Here is a 16,677-nt window from a genome sequence, read left to right as displayed (position 1 = left end):
CGATGGCTTTTGTTTGTTCAGCGTGCGTATAGTCCGAATCGCGCCATTCGCATACTTTGATTTGCCACGATCGAATGCCCTGACGTCATTTCAACATCGTCCAGTCAACAAAAATGGTTCGATTTGGAGACTTGTATATCACGCTTCTTCTTCATACACCCCCAATTCCATCAATCTACAATTATGAGCCGGGGAGTGCTCGCCGGGCTCTCCATGACTCACTAAGCAATGCCCCACGGCCCACGTTGAACTCACGCGGTGCACGGTCAAAAAGAAAGGTGAAGATCGGGGAAAACGTCCAGCAGCATATCTGATCTCCAACATGCTCTCCGAGCTACCCTCGGAAATCATCTACCATATCGCAACATTTCTGCCAACGGCCAATGCATTGACCCATCTGGCGCAGACCTGTCATCGCCTCTATGAGATTATCACCGCCGAAGACTCGCGCATTTTTCGGGCATTCGTTCAAAGCAGTTTTCCCTGCACCCCAACACCTCCATTCTGGAAAGATGCCGCCCGCGCTCTAACAGCACGATCCCGGGCCCTGGACCGCCAAGCCATCATCGGCCGGTTTGTGCTGCCCCCACCAACGGCAGCCCAGATCGGCTCTCACCAGGCTACTCGGCTTGATCGCCCCACTCTGGGGTACCGCGCCGCCATTGACTCGTATGAGACGTGGAATGGCGCCTGCTGGGCGGATCGAAAGGAGGTTCTTGCCTGGGGTGCGGCCAGCCAGCTCGTGGTGCGGGTGAAGCAGTCGGGAGCCCAAGCGCGTGAGAATTGGTTCGTGCTTGATGATACCGACCACACCAGTAGCTATGACGATATCCTAGGGGTGCATGCGCTGAAGCCAGATCATGGTCGGAAAGGGGCAGATACGGAGCATTTTGTCTTTGGACGAATGCTCGGCGATATCGTCCATCTTGCTATTTCCCCGGAAGACGCGAGTCATGAATATAAGCAGAGATTCCGAACATATGGCCTGATACTCGATCGAACAGATCTCAGCGATGGCACAGAACCCACTCTAGCTGCTCACTATGGCAATGGATCTATTGCCTTCTACCACACGGCAACTGAGGACCAAAAGGTCGAGCCGTTCGTGTGGCTCCGAGCCGAAGCTCTGAGCGCACGGAACAGATACTCCAAGTTGCTGTCCTCGTCGCTCGTTGCGGTAGGAACTGGAGATACAGGGAATTCACTGTCGATTTCGACATTCGTTCCAGACGGGGTCTCCGTGTATCGGGATATTAGTGTGGATTCTCTTGACCTCGAGCAACGGGTTGGGAACACGGCCAAGGCCAATGTCAGTGCCATTGCACCTCTGAACCAACATGCCCTAGGTGGCTCACCAGGCGATGTTTTTCTTGCTGCGTGGGGCGACCGCAGCGTCCGGTACGAGAAGCCCAAAATACTGTTCTATATCCCAATCCCTTTCTCCAAACTGACGATCTTCTCCAGGCTTCATGACCTTCGCTCGCCACACCCCTACGAATCAACCTATAGAGATACCACAGATATCAATCCCATTTACAGCGTGCACACCTTCGGCCACGACCGGTTCCTAGCGGGAGCCGGAGGCGACGCAGTCCTCAAGATCTTCGACCTCCGCATGAGCAACACATACAGTTACCTGGACGCCCAAGCTCCTCCTGCAAAGTCTACAAACACCCAAAACCTCCCTGCCAATGGAGTCTATACTAATGGCGCTGCTACCCTTACTACCCCCTTCCAACATCCCCGCAAAGACATCTCCATTTTCCTCTCCCACCAACCGCCCTCCACATTCCCACCCCAGAACCAGAACCACAACCAGCACCACTCTCGCCCCCGCAAACGAGGCGCCTACCGCGGGCCTATCTATACCATGTCCTCGCCCTCCCCGTCCTCGTCCACCGTCTACACCGGCATTGTGGACGGGGTCGTGCGGTTGGACTTTGCGTCCACCGATGACTTGACCGGTCCCGCCAAGGAGTGGTACGAGTATAACCTCGATCTAGGCGTCAATACCGGCTCGGTGCCATTGCCAGATGTCTCGGGGGAGGTGTTCAATCTCGCGGGTTATGAACGCCCGCATCCGGATGACCTGACTACGACTTCGAAGCTACGGAATCAGCGCTCGTTTTGGTCTGTCGAGCCAGGTGATCGTCTCGTTGAGGGTTGGGATGCGCGGTGGGAACATTTGGAAGAACCTGGGGCTTGGAGGCGGCGAGATGAGTAGAGCTTCTTCTTCTTCTTCCTCCTCTTTCTCTTCTCGGTTTTCTTGGGATTTTACTGGCATGAGCTATGGTTATTTCATAGACTCTTGGATTTGCCTGTGGTAGATAGTTGGAGTTGTCTGGGTTTGACAAGACATTAGACTAGATAGTACATGTTTATGTTTAATGTTATGATCTTCTTGAAACCTTCAGAGGCAGAGCTATGTGGACGTTCGAGGTGATAAACCGTCAAGTATCCAAATGATACTAAAATTTATTAAACTTTTGGGTACGCTAATATGAACGAGCAAAACTTCAAGCAAATTTTGGGTCCCTTCCCCATAGCTCCGTGTGCGCCACGCCGAGTGAAGAGCAGAATGACCATGCCAGAGAACCAACCAGAGAAAAGGGATCTGTCTTGTATTGTTGACCGTAGCTCAAGACCACCGCTGCCGAAAGCAGCAAAGACAAAACCGGGGTAAATCTAAACAAAGAAAAAGAAATCAACGTGCAAGCTCTGGGCAGGCCACTCGTAATCACAGAATCAACATCTCCGTTTGTGGCGTTGGATCGAAAACGGATAAGTCAAAGTGCATATTATGAGATATCGAAAAAGAGAACGAAGCAAAGCCTCTAGTCGTCAAACTTGAAGGACTTGCCTCCGGAGATATCAATCGGCCCGCCACGGTACGAGCCACGCTTCTTCTTGTTCTTCTCCTTTGTGAAGCCCTTTCCGCGAGTAATCGACAGATCTTTGTAGGCGCGGTCCGCATAGGCGTAAGAGATGTAGTCGTTTGACGGGTGGTCATGCGGTAGCTGGCTCAGGGCAGCCAGTGGGGTAGGACGAGTGCCCGTGTGCTTCTTCTTGGCAGGCTCGTTCCCGGGGATGGGGCTGGCGCTTGATGATGAGGTTTGGGTCTTTTGCAAAGCCTTGTTGGCCAGCTGTTGGGTTTCCGGCGAAGATTCAATAGTGGCACTCGTGTCCGAGGAAGTGTTCTGCTCAACTGACACACCTCCAGCCTTATCATCGGTGTCATCATCTGATGAGTCAGAGTCGCTAGAATCCGACGCAGGGAGCGGGGTTTTGGTCGCTTGCTTCAGGGCCTTGGCACCGGTCTTCTTGGATTCCTTTTCGGAATCAGACGAGTCAGAGGAGGAATCAGACGATTCAGAGGAGGAATCAGACGATTCAGAGGAATCAGACAATTCAGATGAGGAATCAGAGGAGCCAGAGGAGGAGGACGAGCTGGAAGAGCTGGACGAATCGGAGTCGGACTCGGAAGACTTGGGATCATTCTGAGGGGAAATCTTGGTCTTCTTGGCCTGGGGAATGTCGTCTTCAGAGTCGGAGCTGGACTCAGAGCCCGAGGAAGATGAGCTGCTGGACTCGGCCTTGCGTTTCACACCAGTCGACTTGGCAGGGGCAGGAGCAGCAGAAGCTTCGTCCTCATCCTCATCATCCGCATCACTGTCGGAGCTTGAAGAGGAAGATGACGAAGAGGGAGAGGATGAGCGCGCGGGCTTTTGTTCCTTGGAGGGAACCTTAGGAGCATCCCCCATCTCAATGTCCGAGTCACTCTCACTGTCAGAGCTGGAATCACTTTCGCTGTCGGAGCTGCTGCTTGAGACAGAAGAGTCGGAGCTAGCAGCTACCTTGGTGCTGGAGGTCTTTGGCCAAGTCTGGAAGAGATCCAGCAAGGATGGGATATTTTGCACATCAGTGGAGGACTGGCCCTTTTTCGTCAATTCCTTCTTAAAAGCCGCGCTGGCGCCAGAGAACCCATTGTCAGTCAGAAAGGCTGCGACAGCAGCAGCCAGCTGAGGAGGTACAGTGGCAGCGTTGGTGGTAGATTCGGCCTGTAGAACGCGAGTATCGTCAGCCAAAGTCTCATGCAGATCGTTGCATCTCTAGAATACCGTACCTTCTTGACCGAAGTCTTCTTCACGGGAGCCGAATTCTTGGCCATGATGGTGCCTGAGAGTGGGAGTGAGAATACCGATACTGTTCCAATACAGGCACGATAGAAGAAGGGAATGAATCGGCAGTGGTACAGGAAGCACTTGTTTAGAGCGACTGCCAGGAACAAAAAAAAAAGTCAAAAAAGTATACGCAAGGCGGTCAGCCTGTCACGTCTTCCTATTGGTCTGTTCTAAATAGGTTTAGGCTGTCACGTGTCTCCACTGTTGCAAGTGGCAGGAGCAACCTGAGGCAGGAAGCTGCAACGAAGAGAAAGACCATTCCATTCTTACAGCCCGCGTAGCTTGGAAAAATCGACTCTTTTTTCTCCGCAATTAGTGATCTCCACGTTGGTGGCTGGAGCCGGATCAACTCGATAACCCGCTCCCACGAGCTCTCCGCCCGAGTGTCCGCAACCCCAAACAGAGTGATGAGCTAATGACACTCCCCCCATCCTCTTGCCTGACATCGAAATCTCCCCCCTTTGCAAGCTTGCTGGGGAACTGTGCCTAACCGCCTATCTCGCATGGTTTCTCGGCCATCAATTACCTCACTGCGCGATTCGTCTTGGTGTTGCTGATCTCAATCCGTTCCATCCGACCATGTCCCCTTGATCTTGAGCATTACCTGAACGATCTTGGTATCTCCCACCCAAACACACAACGATGAACGGTCGAGATCGTCCTCGCGGCGGAGATACCCGCCATGGCGCGGGCGATGGGTCCATGTCCCGAGCCGAGAAATTCGAGGACGAGAAGAAACGGATCGTCCAAAGTTGTTATTCGAAAAAGGATAACGACGGAACATGTATGTATATATGCCAGTTTCTCCTTCAACCCTTTGCAACTCCAGTTTGGCTCCAAACATAGGAGGCAGATGACGATGCGCTGCAGCCTGTCCTCCTACAGCCTTCCCCCGAGCCGAATGGCTTCCCTCCCAAGCGAAGTCAGCACCGCTAATGGCTATGTGAATTCTAGTGGTCGAGTCCTATATCACACACGTGCGTATCACGGAGGATGCTGCGCATCCCTCTGCCCCTGGCCCGCCAAACGCGTCCTCCGAAACCAAGAAGGCCCGCGTCATCATCGTTTCCGTCCGAAGGTCAGGCAGGGTTCGGATGCACAAGGCTCGCGAGAACAATGATGGAACATTCTCAATTGGAAAAACCTGGATGCTCGATGACCTATCTGCAATTCAATCCTACAACGCCTTTGTGCCTCGAACGCCGGCGGAGCAACAACAAAAGGAATGGGCGTCGAACCTCGGTTTTGTGGTCACAGTAGGAAAGCCCTACTACTGGCATGCCAGAAGTGCCAAGGAAAAGGAGTTTTTCATTGGAAGCCTGGTCAAGATCTACAAGAAATACACAGGGGGGAAGGTCCCGAATCTTGTCGGTTTTGATGAGAGGGAACGTCAGCTGCTCGCAGGTAGTAGCGGGGCATCCTCGTCGCCAGCACCTCCTCCATCAAGGGGCGCTGGCCTTGCTCCGCCCTCAGAGGGCCCCTCACCACAACCACAGTCGTCATACAGTAGTCGCGACCCCAGTCGCGACGCACCTCGAGACGTCAGGCGGAAGCCATCTGAAGACCCGGTGCCAGTCCTTCGACCCCAACGAAGCCGCGAACAACTGCCTCGGCCATCCACTGGGCAATCCAAGCCAGCGCCCTCTCCATTCGGACCTCCCCAAATCCCTTCTTCGACAATTTCCTCAGGCCCTTCCATGATTGCTCCAGGGCAGCGGGAGCAAACACCACCCCGTGTGAACGAGCGACCCGCCGCGGAAACCAAGCCTCAGGTGGCTGCTGCTTTAACGGCAGAACCGAGAAACAAAGAGCCGGAACCAAGCAGCCACATCAAAATTCCAGAAGCCATTCGACCATCATCTTCCAGGGTCGAGGAGCGCATCCCGAAAGCGCAACCCCCACCACTTGTCACAAAGCATGTTGAAGCTCGGGCACCAGAGCCCAAGCCCAGTACCGATGGTCTTCGGCCCAGTCGTTTTGGCGCATCAGAAGACTCCCGGCCGTCCTCATCCCGAGAAGAAGAGCGGTTGCCGAGGCCACAGCGGCCAGCATTGGCACCCCCAGCTCTTGAGCCCATGGCACCAGAGTCTAAGCGTAGCGCAGATGGTCTTCGGCCTGCTCGAATTGATGTCTACGACTATTCTCGACCATCATCTTCCCGGGATGAGGATCGACTCCTGAAAACACAACCACCGCCACTTTCCGTCAAGCCATCTGAAACCAAGCTCCCCGAATTCAAGCCCAGCATCGATAGTCTTCGGCCCACCACGCCTGGGTCCTCCGCCGGTGAAAACCGAAGTGCAGCCCCAAGTCCAGCACCCAGCCCTGGTCAAAAGTCGCTCCATCATGGGGGCGTTGACAAACCATCCCCTGCCAACCAGCTGCCTCCGCCACAAGATCAAGCTGCTTCAAAGCTTCCTCCTGCTCCCGCTGCGAGCGCCAGGCCCGAGCCAATCGCACCATTCATGGCAGACGAACAGACGCCACCGCCTATGCTGGACCCTGCTGTGGCAGCAGCCGTGACAGCAGCCACTGTGGCTTCTGAAGAATCCAATAAGTCTCCCGATGAGGTGAAGCCGCTCCCAGCTATTGAGCCACCTCGAGATGTGGAGCCAGCTCAAGATATTCAGCCAGCCCGAGATGTCAAGCCTGTTCAAGACGTGAATGCAGTTCATGATACTGAGCCGGCCCGAGAGGTGAAGCAGGTTCATGATGTCAAGCCGCTCCCAGATATTGAGCCAGTTCATGATGCGAAGCCAGTTCATTATATTCCGCCGGTCCGAGAGGTGAAGCCCGATCAAGATGTCAAGCCGGACCCAGAAATTCAGCAGGCACGAGAAGTGAAGCCCGCTCAGGATGTCCAGCCGGTCCCAGAGATTCAGCAGGCACAAGAGGTGAAGCCAGCTCAGGATGTCAAGCCGGACCCAGACATCCAGGAGGCACGAGAGGTGAAGCCGGTCCAGGATGTGAAGCCAGTTCCGGGCATTCAGCCGACCTTGGATGTTAAAACGGTCCAAGATGTCGAGCTTATGGGCGAAATCACGACAGACTCGCCGCCGGTTGTTCCACCCACGCCAGTTGATGACGACGAGGTAGAAAGCGAGGGGCATCGCCCGGGGCTTGGCCCTATGGTGAAGCCAAAGTCGTCCAAAGATGTTGCCGGCGCATTCCGGAAAGCTGCAAATGCCTATGGAGCTTTCAAACCCCGACGAGGTGGAGCTGGTGAGCGATTATTGGCTGCCGCAAAGAAGCAAAAGGCCGAGGAAACCGATGCAGATGGAATCACTGGCGTCTTTCCTGCCCCGTCCATCTCCAGACCTGGGAATGAGCCTCCAAAGAGCCCAGTAACAGAAACAGTAGAAAAGGAACTGCCAGCACCTGCTCCATCTACACCTCCCGAAGCACCCACTGTTGAAATCACACATCCGGCTATTGAAGAGCCAGTCGTTGCTCCGGAGGCTGCCGAGGAGGTCAACGATTCTTTAACAGACGGTGCAAATGGGGCAGCCCGTTCAAGAACACCATCCCCGGCAGGACAAGGCCGTCGCCGAAGACGCCGTGAAGATAACACGATTAAATACTGCCAAGCGCTTGGGATTGATCCCGGTGTTCTTGATGGACGCGGCATTGATTTCGATGATATCCTGACTGACTTGGGCTGGAGCGGACGGTTGAGCGACGACAAGAAGATCGAGGATTTGGAGGCAGACATTCGCCGGGAGATAGGCCGCGTCGAGGCAACCAGCTGGCTGGGCAATCTTGAACAGCAAGAAGGCAAAGTCGAACAGCTTGCCGGCCTCATTGACAAGACAATCGAAGAGTGCGAAGAGCTGGATGGTCTACTGACATTGTACTCACACGAATTGAACGTAAGTGGACCCCTTGGTGGACATGCCCGCAGCTTGCTAACTTGTTGAACGCTTTAGACTCTTAACGAGGACGTGGCGTACATCGAGGCCCAGTCTCAAGGACTGCAGGTGCAGACAGCAAACCAGAAGCTTCTTCAAAATGAGCTTCAGAATCTTTTGAAGACATTGTCGATTTCTTCCTTCGAGATGCGACCTCTCAAAGAAGCTTCACTCAGCAACACTGCTGCGCTCCAGGGCACCGAAAGCGCGCTATCGACATTGTACAAGGCCATGCTCATGATTGATTCTGACCTTGGACAAAATAAGAAGCGCTTGGTTGATTCTAGTGTCGGTGTCTACGCCGACACAGAAATCGGCCAGATGCGTGCGATCAAGCAGAAGAAAGAAGAGTATCGCTCTGCGGCCATGATGTTCCTGCATCGGCTGAAGCAATTCATGGGTCTCGCCTTCAAGATGGCAGAACAAAAACGGGCCGAGGCTACGATACGTAGCTCCAAAGATCCTATGAAGCTGGACAGCTCAGCGCGACAACACTTCCGCCGAGAAATCTGGATGTACAACCCGCTGATGCTTTTTGCTCGAGAAGTCAGTATGGCGGAATGGCATGGTCTTGTTGGTCTCTACGAACAACAGTCTAAACCATCCTACCAGAACGAATTCCGTGACAATAATTTGGCTTGGAAACAGACAGCCCGCAAGCCGACCGGAGAGGAGCAGGAACTCCTCTTTACCCACCAAGAGAAGGAGAAGGAAGCTGAGGGCATCACTATGGCTGCGCGGAAGTTGACCGTACGACGTGGCAAGACTGTCCGAGCTGCGGCCGGAGCTAGGTTGGCTCCAGGCGAGAAGAAGAAGGGCAAGGTCGAGCCATGCGAGGCTTTCGCTGGAACACTACGGGAGTCTCTGAACATGATGGCGGAAGAACAGAATTTCGTGATACGGTTCTTCCACCTCGATTCCTTGGCCACCACTGACTTCTCGGATCTTGTTGCATCGGCCCATCCGGAAGCCCGCAAATGTCCAGAATTCTCTACGAAGCAGTCGCATGACCCGGACCGTGTGATGGCCAAGAGAGTTGAGCAGATCATGGATGAGGTCTACTCATTCTGGCCCAATGATATGCAGGGTATCGTGGACTGGGCCATCAAGGCCGATCCTCTGTATGTACCACTTTCGCGCTGGTTTTGTGGGGTCTAACTAACCATCTTCTAGGCAAGGAATTGGGATGTTGTTTGCCTTAGAAACGGCCATGGCTGACTTTGACGACACCAACCAAGAATTCATCCTCCATTCCCTCCAAAAGCTCCACTCTCGCCTTATGGGGCTGTTCAACCGATTTGTGGAAGAGCAAATCCGAGGCATCGAGGACACCAAGGTTAAAGTTAACAAGCGGAAGGGTGTCATTTCTTTCATGCGAATCTTCCCACACTTCTCTACCGTCATTGAGAACATGCTGACCGGACCCTCTGGCGAGTTCTGCGACATGCGGGTCAGCGTGAACGATGCATACGAACGCATCAACCGAGCCATGTGGGAGTCGCTCAAATTCATTGCCAAGGAAGCGCCCGGGCAACCTGCGGGTGTGGCTGCCAATGCTACCGCGGGCGACCCTGAGGATAAGGAAGTGCTGAACTACCACATCCTCCTCATCGAGAACATGAACCACTACATGGAAGAGGTGGACGCGCACAACACCCCAGTGCTGCAACGCTGGTCGGACCGCGCCCGCCAGGATTTCCAAGAGCACATGCGGCTCTATCTCGATGCCGTCATTCGCCGCCCGCTGGGCAAACTTCTCGATTTCATCCAATCCGTCGAGAATCTCCAGACAGCCAACAGCAACCCGACAGACATTGCAACTCGCTCCAGCCACTCCCGCATGGTGGCCAAGAAGGTGCTTTCGTCTTACGACAACAAGGAAATCCGGCGAGGCATCGAAATGCTCAAGAAGCGTGTCGAGAAGCACTTTGGTGATGCCGACGATCCAGGCCTTAGTCGAAGCCTAGTCCTCAAGGTACTGCGCGAATGCGAGGGGCGCTACGAGGAGGTGTACAACCGCACCCGGCGCATCGTGGACACCGTCTATGAAGGTCAACTGGACCTGGAATGGCGTAAGGAGGACACGCTTTCGATGTTCCGAAAATGATGGTTTTGAAAGCGCATTTAATTTCTATTATTGTTGATTATTATGGACATTTGGATGATGTACCATGTATGAAGTTTGGGAGCATCGGGGCATCACAGCCAGGCGTTTCGGGTCATGGTGGTTTTTTATTGTCACCAACACATAGCAATCATATGAATATGATTTTTTTTACCCAAATATGTCAGTGCCAGGTCCGTTGCTGGTGGAGATGTCCATGAATCGTCCAGGATTTCAGCGGGTGGCTCGAGTAGGGCTGAGAATTGGGGAGCGCCGCTTTAACACGCGACTGATAGAGCGATTTTCACCCCTTCTCGCCCCACCCTCCCTAGCTCTTTCGTTCATCGGATCTTCATCCATCGTTATATCCATGGTTTGCCTTCGTCCTGCTACTAGGATTCTTCCAAGTGGTCTGTCTTCCCTCGTTTTGGGCGGGACAAGGATCCAGAGTCACATGTTCAGACACGTGACCCACCAACTTGCAGTGACTTCTCTAGTTGAAACTAGACGTCCGAATAGTTTCAAGATACCACAAGTAACTACAAACCCGTCTACGGCATTCAATCCCTGTGCTAGCGAGATGTCGTCAAGTATGAAATCCGTCTACCCGAGAAGGGAGTTCAAGATCATTGGCTGATGATCAACGTCTATAGCACGTCCCACGGACGGCCGACCCGTCGTGATTTCCGGTCCCTCCGGAGTCGGGAAAGGCACACTAGTCCAAAAGCTGTTCGACTCGCACCCAGACACATTCGCCTTCACAGTCTCGCACACAACTCGCGCACCCCGTGCCGGCGAAGTTGACGGCATCAACTACTTCTTCGTCACCCCGTCGGCATTCGCAGATCTTGTCTCCGAGGGCGGCTTCGTCGAGCACGCGACCTTTGGCGCGAACCAGTATGGCACGAGTCGACGCACGATCGCGGACCAGAATGCCAAGGGGCTTGTGGTGGTGCTGGATATTGAAATGAATGGCGTCAAGCAGATGAAGGCCAACTCGAGCATCGATGCGCGCTATGTCTTTATCAGCCCGCCCAAATTTGAGGCGCTCGAGACGCGTCTTCGGGGTCGTGGTACTGAATCGGAAGAGTCGATTCAGAAGAGGCTTGCTCAGGCCAGGGCTGAGCTTGATTATGCTGAGACGGGTGTCCATGATAAAATTATTGTCAATGATGACCTCCAGGTGGCTTTCAAAGAGCTGGAGGATTTCATCTTTCAGGGGTAGTTGAGTACATTATCCTAACAAAAAAAAATAATAATAGCATTGCTTTGCGGCCAGCAACATTGGGCCTTTTTTTTAACTCCGATGGCTTGTTGGAGTTGACATTCATTGGTGTGGTATTAGACTGAACTAGCTTATTTATGCACATATCACTATTTGGGTCTAGAGTTAGTGGTCTACAATATACTCCATTCTGATTGGTACCTTCAAAAGCTCCGATAAGCTTAAAAAGATTGGGTGTCAGATCAGATCAGATCATCTAAAGTAAACAAATATATACTCGACTCATGTATGAATGATTTGCTGTAGATCCAACTGGTCTTTCGTTTCATCCAATGGGTCTTACGTCTGATTACTCTCTCCTTCTCTTGCTCCCGCCCCCCGCTTAATCCACTACCACGAATTCTGGGCTCATGTATATTCCTGATATGTTTGGACAATCTCACTTGAATATATTGGCAAGTTTCAATTAACAAAATAGTACAAATAAACCGCATGATAGAATATAAAAAGATTAAAGCAAAACGCAAGAGGATTGACTCCAGGGTATAATAAAGAATCAGGGAAGCTCAGTCGGCGGTTTGTTTTGTGTGTCTCCAGCAAGCTCTTGAGCAAGTTGCATATCGGCCGGCATTTCTTTTCGATAATTGGAGCCGCTTACTTCCGAAGGTTCAGGGCCGTGATCCTCCAGCTCTCTTGGGGAGTTAGGAGAGCTCTTTGAAGGCCATTGAACCTCTTCATTTGTGGGTGTTGTTAATTGGCGACGACGACGGTAAAAGAACCAGATTAGTCCGACAATGATGAGGGCTCCGCAGACGCCGCCGACCACGCCACCTGCAATGGCACCTTTGTTGGTTTTTGAGGGCTTCCCTGTGTATCACATTACTGGCTTGATTCTTGGACTCAAGAAAGAAGTATTATAACACACCCGTGGGCTCGGGATACGTTCCCCCTGTGCACACGACGGACTCGGCGTTGGCAATCCAGGTTCCGTTGGCACAGCCGGCTTTGTCAGGTTCAGTTGCATAGTAGTATCCTTTGCGATCATTCCCATTGTCACAGCAAAAGAATATCGGGTTATCGGTATTGATGGCTATGAGTTGAGGGTGCTAATTCTAATATGTGGGCTTTGAACTTAGCGAGGTAAGCTTGATTAATTGAAGCTGCGGTATTATTAGGCCCATAACAAGCCATGGTGGAACTTCGTAGCCGGTAGGATTTCCACTTTACCTGACTACCAAATTTTCTGTTCTCTAACCTCCTAGCCTCCTCACTTAGTTTAGAATCTCCGGTCTGAACAGCGAAAGTCCTGTAAACTGACTGAGAAAGACATTTTGAAGCCGATCCCATTCAACCCAATTGGCAGAAGCGGTTTGCAGCCTGGGAAGACGATGTTAAGATTCCAGGCAGAATATGTCCCCCTGGTGACAGAACAGGATCCATGAATTGGCACCGGGTTATTATCAATGCAACACAGTGGTCGACACTAGGAGGAAAAAAAAATTAGCCCAAGATTTTCATGGCTCCCAAGAAACAAGTTGTGCCACATGAGCTTAAATCCCGAGTTGCGACAGTGATAGCATGGAATAGGCACACTCGTTCTTCTATTTGGCTTTACTTTGGCTGCAGTGCAACCCATGATGTTACTTCCGTCAATTCCATAGGCAGTTGAGATCTCAATAAGGTCACCTGTACGAGAACGGGTAGGCTAGGTTGTGTGCCCTCAGGATATTTAGAACTGATATACGAAAGACCCTGTAGGAATGTATTTAGTCGCCTTCGCGGAACATTACTTCTAATGCCTTCTCCAAGACCTACACCCCAGATATCATTGCTTTCAATAGGATCGACCATGGCGTTCCCACAAGTCCCCAAGGACTTGTTCCAGAGCCTGGGGCTCGAGGAGCTTTCAATGACAATATGGATCAATTTGACTGTATGTTGTTTCCCTGCCAGTTTCATTTATCACGATTTCTAAATTTCACCGTCACCAACACAGTTCCTGGCTGGAGTCCTCATCTGGTGGACTTATAACCTTTTCTTCCACCCGCTGGCCTCATACCCAGGTCCTTTCCTGGCCCGGGTTTCATGGATTTATCATGCCATTCATACGTACAGGGGAACGCTGGCAGAGAACACCAAGCGTCTACATGATCGATATGGCGAAGTGGTGAGAATTGCACCTAACATTTTGTCTTTGAACGATGGACAGGCATGGGAAGATATCTATGGTGAGCTGCTTCTTGTATCCACCACTGGAGCAGATGGTTTTGCTAATTCAAATCAGGGAGAGGACATGGGAATGCCTATGCATTTGTCAAGGATCCGGGCAAAGAGTTTAGACTGCCTAACTCTCCGCCATCCATTGGATTTGCTCCCGAGAAGGTAAGTGTAACAACGAACATGATATATCTTACACTCTCTTTCTTTTCATAATGTTTCTGGGTCTGGCACTCACGTCTGCCTTTCTTGGGTCCACTCAGGATCACCGTCGGTACCGACGCATTCTTTCTTACGCCTTTTCTGAAAAGTCCATCACCGAGCACGAGCCGCTCGTTTTGAAACATGTCGATTCCTTGATGAGCAGTCTTCATCAACAAGTCAATTTATCTCAGGGATCGTTCATCAATATTGAGAAAAGGTGTTTATCAAGCCAGAACGGAGTTATATGGTGTATCTTATACTGCATACTGACTTGATTTGCAGTATGACCGCAATCATGTTCGATCTCACCACGGATCTCTCCTTCGGACAGTCCTTCGGCAGTGTCAATTCACCGAACATAAGCCATCCATGGATGAGCCTGGTGACCAGCTCTTTGAAGGGAGTTAGTGTCTATTGTGCGATGCGTCGGCTGCTGCCCCATGGGCTATGGCCGTTTGTCGACCAAATAATGGGCAAAGCTCCCTCGGGCTCGAAGATAGAAGCATTGAATTTTGCGAAGCAGGTGGTTGGGAAACGGCTCCAGAATGTCGTAGACCACAACGATTTCATGACATACATGATCGAGTATGTGAGATGCCTTCATTCATGGATATAGATTATTTGAATTTGAATTTGAATTCTTTTGCTGACTTTATAGATCCCACGGTGTACCGGATGGATTGAGTCGTCGCGAAATTGAACGACTTGCTCTGAGTTTGGTGATTGCAGGTGAGTATCAAATAGACAGTATTTGGAATGGACAGCAAAGGCTGATCATACCTGATCAAAGGGAGTGACACTACATCCACGCTTCTCTGCAACACCATATATCGCTTGAGCCAGCATCCCCAAGTTCTCCAAGAACTTCTGCAGCAAATCCAAGAGACAGCCCCATCCTCATCGGAGATCACTTTCTCTGCTGTGAAAAAGATGCCGTATCTAACCGCAGTCCTCGAAGAATGTCTCCGCATGCTGCCCCCAGTCCCAAACGTCTTCCCTCGAGTAGTACCTCGCGAAGGCGTGACTATCTGTGGCCATTTTGTCCCAGGGGGCTCCATCGTTGGGGTGAGCCAGCTCTCGGCGAACATGTCCAGTAAACACTTTTCCCAGCCTGCGGAATTCTTGCCGACTCGCTGGCTGGGCAGGGAAGAGTTCCATCACGATAATCGGCGAGCGAGGAAGCCATTCAGTTATGGCCCGAGGAATTGTGCGGGACAGAAGTATGTGAAAAAAGAAAAAAGAAAACAAAAAGGGTTGGTCCGTTATGGAGTTAGCATTTGCTGATGGTCTCATAGTGCTGCATACATGCATTCCAAGATCATCATTGCTCGTCTGGTCTCCGAGTTTGATATCTCGCTTGACCCAACATGCTTGGACTGGCCGCAGCGATGCAAATCTTACGATACCGTGGAGAAGCCACCGCTCTATTTGAAATTGTTCCCACGTCCGAATGGAACGGAGAAGTGAAATGGAGGGCTTGACTGGAGGAACTAACATGGCTGAGTGGATATTGAAAATGCTGGATGCTGGCTGGGTAGCTTATGGAGTCGGTTGAGAAATGAGGAATTGAGTGAATCTAGCTATTAGGGTTTTGGATGTCTACTATAGGATTCGCAACAGATCGATGCTCATGTTTAGGGTTGCACCCCTGCGGCTCCGTCCCGGGCCCTAATTGTGTTGCCTTGGCCTGGACCAACGGCTTGCGAAGCTGTACGACAGCTTGTCTGTAGGGTGGTATCCTTATGTTTCTCTATTTTTGGCCCCTTCCATCGTGGACCCTGTGAAAGCTTTGCCTTGGGGTATTTAGAATCAATGCATTATTCTTCGAGACTTGATACTTGGGTTTACAAGTACATCAACCCAAGATGACATTTTTCATCCACCAACGGCTAACGAATCTCGCAGAGAGAGATCGGGAATCTCACTCGGGTGGATCCTTATCGATCCACCGGTTCGAGCCCATTTAATTTCGTTTCAGGGGGCCCTGGCCTGTGCGTGCCCTCGATCGGATTCATCTATGAGATGGACAAGTAGAACGGTTATAATAATTATGATTTGATATAATATGGGTGTTTAGTTATGTCCTACAGAATTGTCTCGTCTCGCTCATCTGGCTGCAATTGTTTACTGTGTTCATCTTAGCTACCCGTCGTTCGACGCTCTGCCAAGTCAGTAGACACATCTCGAGCTGTACTCTGTGCAGCTATCCTGCCCAGCTGAAACGCCCATGTTATTGATGATTGATGATCTGCATGTTTTGCTGTTTTGCTGTTTTGTCATTTGGTCCCCGTTGGGCGTGTACATCTCGTGTGGGGGGCAGAACAAACCCTTCAGATCGGTGATTTTCCCTCGATCGTCCTTCTCCATCTCCCCGTCATTCGTTTCTTCAATCCTTCTTATTTTCTTCTTTTTTGACTGTTGCTCAATTCGCTCCCATCTTCTATCCACATCTTGTCCGGTGAGTTCGACATCCCCTACTTCCCCACTGTTCTCGCCAAGGGAAACGAGTTCGTCTCCACAACGTGAAATGTTTCTCAAGGGGCACGGATCCCAATTGCGACTCTTGGGAACTTCAGGACACCTTCGAGGTTTCTGTTCGGTGGACACTTCTGCTCGAATCTTCCCTTCTGTCCATCTCCCTCTATTCCTGCCCCCCCCTGGCCAATTCTTTGTCTCTCCAATTGTTCCTGAGATTCGACAGGCATTCGCGTGCGCCTCCTAATCATGAATTTTTAGAGCCTTGCAACTTGTCGCATACTTCGATCGGACACGCATTCCTTTCTTTTTCCCCCGGACCCGACCAGCTGGAACCTCCACTGCATGTCGCGTTCTATTGAA

At 51.6% G+C, this 16,677-nt stretch overlaps 5 protein-coding genes across 5 annotated transcripts; 4 read left to right on the top strand and 1 right to left on the bottom strand.

The window, feature by feature from the left end:
• Nucleotides 1–322: 322 nt before the first annotated feature.
• On the top strand, nucleotides 323–2,224 carry NUU61_009296 (F-box protein; the record flags this gene model as incomplete). The annotated part of the gene is made up of 1 exon (XM_056659821.1): nucleotides 323–2,224. The coding sequence occupies one exon, from the start codon at nucleotides 323–325 to the stop codon at nucleotides 2,222–2,224; it is 1,902 nt and encodes a 633-aa protein (XP_056508114.1).
• Nucleotides 2,225–2,834: 610 nt separating this feature from the next.
• NUU61_009295 (nucleolar and coiled-body phosphoprotein 1 family protein) lies at nucleotides 2,835–4,168 on the bottom strand (the record flags this gene model as incomplete). The annotated part of the gene is made up of 2 exons (XM_056659820.1): nucleotides 2,835–4,058; nucleotides 4,124–4,168. The coding sequence occupies 2 exons, from the start codon at nucleotides 4,166–4,168 to the stop codon at nucleotides 2,835–2,837; spliced, it is 1,269 nt and encodes a 422-aa protein (XP_056508113.1).
• A 655-nt stretch (nucleotides 4,169–4,823) lies between these two features.
• Nucleotides 4,824–10,196, top strand: NUU61_009294 (GTP-Rho binding exocyst subunit SEC3; the record flags this gene model as incomplete). The annotated part of the gene is made up of 4 exons (XM_056659819.1): nucleotides 4,824–4,965; nucleotides 5,136–8,050; nucleotides 8,108–9,210; nucleotides 9,263–10,196. 4 exons carry the CDS (start codon nucleotides 4,824–4,826, stop codon nucleotides 10,194–10,196), a joined length of 5,094 nt encoding a protein of 1,697 aa, XP_056508112.1.
• Nucleotides 10,197–10,773: 577 nt separating this feature from the next.
• Nucleotides 10,774–11,418, top strand: NUU61_009293 (guanylate kinase; the record flags this gene model as incomplete). Its single annotated transcript, XM_056659818.1, has 2 exons — nucleotides 10,774–10,783; nucleotides 10,847–11,418. The coding sequence occupies 2 exons, from the start codon at nucleotides 10,774–10,776 to the stop codon at nucleotides 11,416–11,418; spliced, it is 582 nt and encodes a 193-aa protein (XP_056508111.1).
• A 1,849-nt stretch (nucleotides 11,419–13,267) lies between these two features.
• NUU61_009292 (cytochrome P450) lies at nucleotides 13,268–15,306 on the top strand (the record flags this gene model as incomplete). Its single annotated transcript, XM_056659817.1, has 8 exons — nucleotides 13,268–13,351; nucleotides 13,415–13,646; nucleotides 13,703–13,800; nucleotides 13,899–14,056; nucleotides 14,122–14,424; nucleotides 14,498–14,568; nucleotides 14,630–15,059; nucleotides 15,135–15,306. 8 exons carry the CDS (start codon nucleotides 13,268–13,270, stop codon nucleotides 15,304–15,306), a joined length of 1,548 nt encoding a protein of 515 aa, XP_056508110.1.
• Nucleotides 15,307–16,677: the final 1,371 nt, after the last annotated feature.

The sequence above is a fragment of the Penicillium alfredii genome (genome assembly GCF_028826965.1).
Source record: "Penicillium alfredii strain IBT 34128 chromosome Unknown utg000011l_segment0_segment0, whole genome shotgun sequence".
In the NCBI taxonomy this organism is placed as follows: domain Eukaryota; kingdom Fungi; phylum Ascomycota; class Eurotiomycetes; order Eurotiales; family Aspergillaceae; genus Penicillium; species Penicillium alfredii.
The sequence above is the reverse complement of the archived record's forward strand: the minus strand, read 5'-3'. Positions and strand labels throughout refer to the sequence as shown.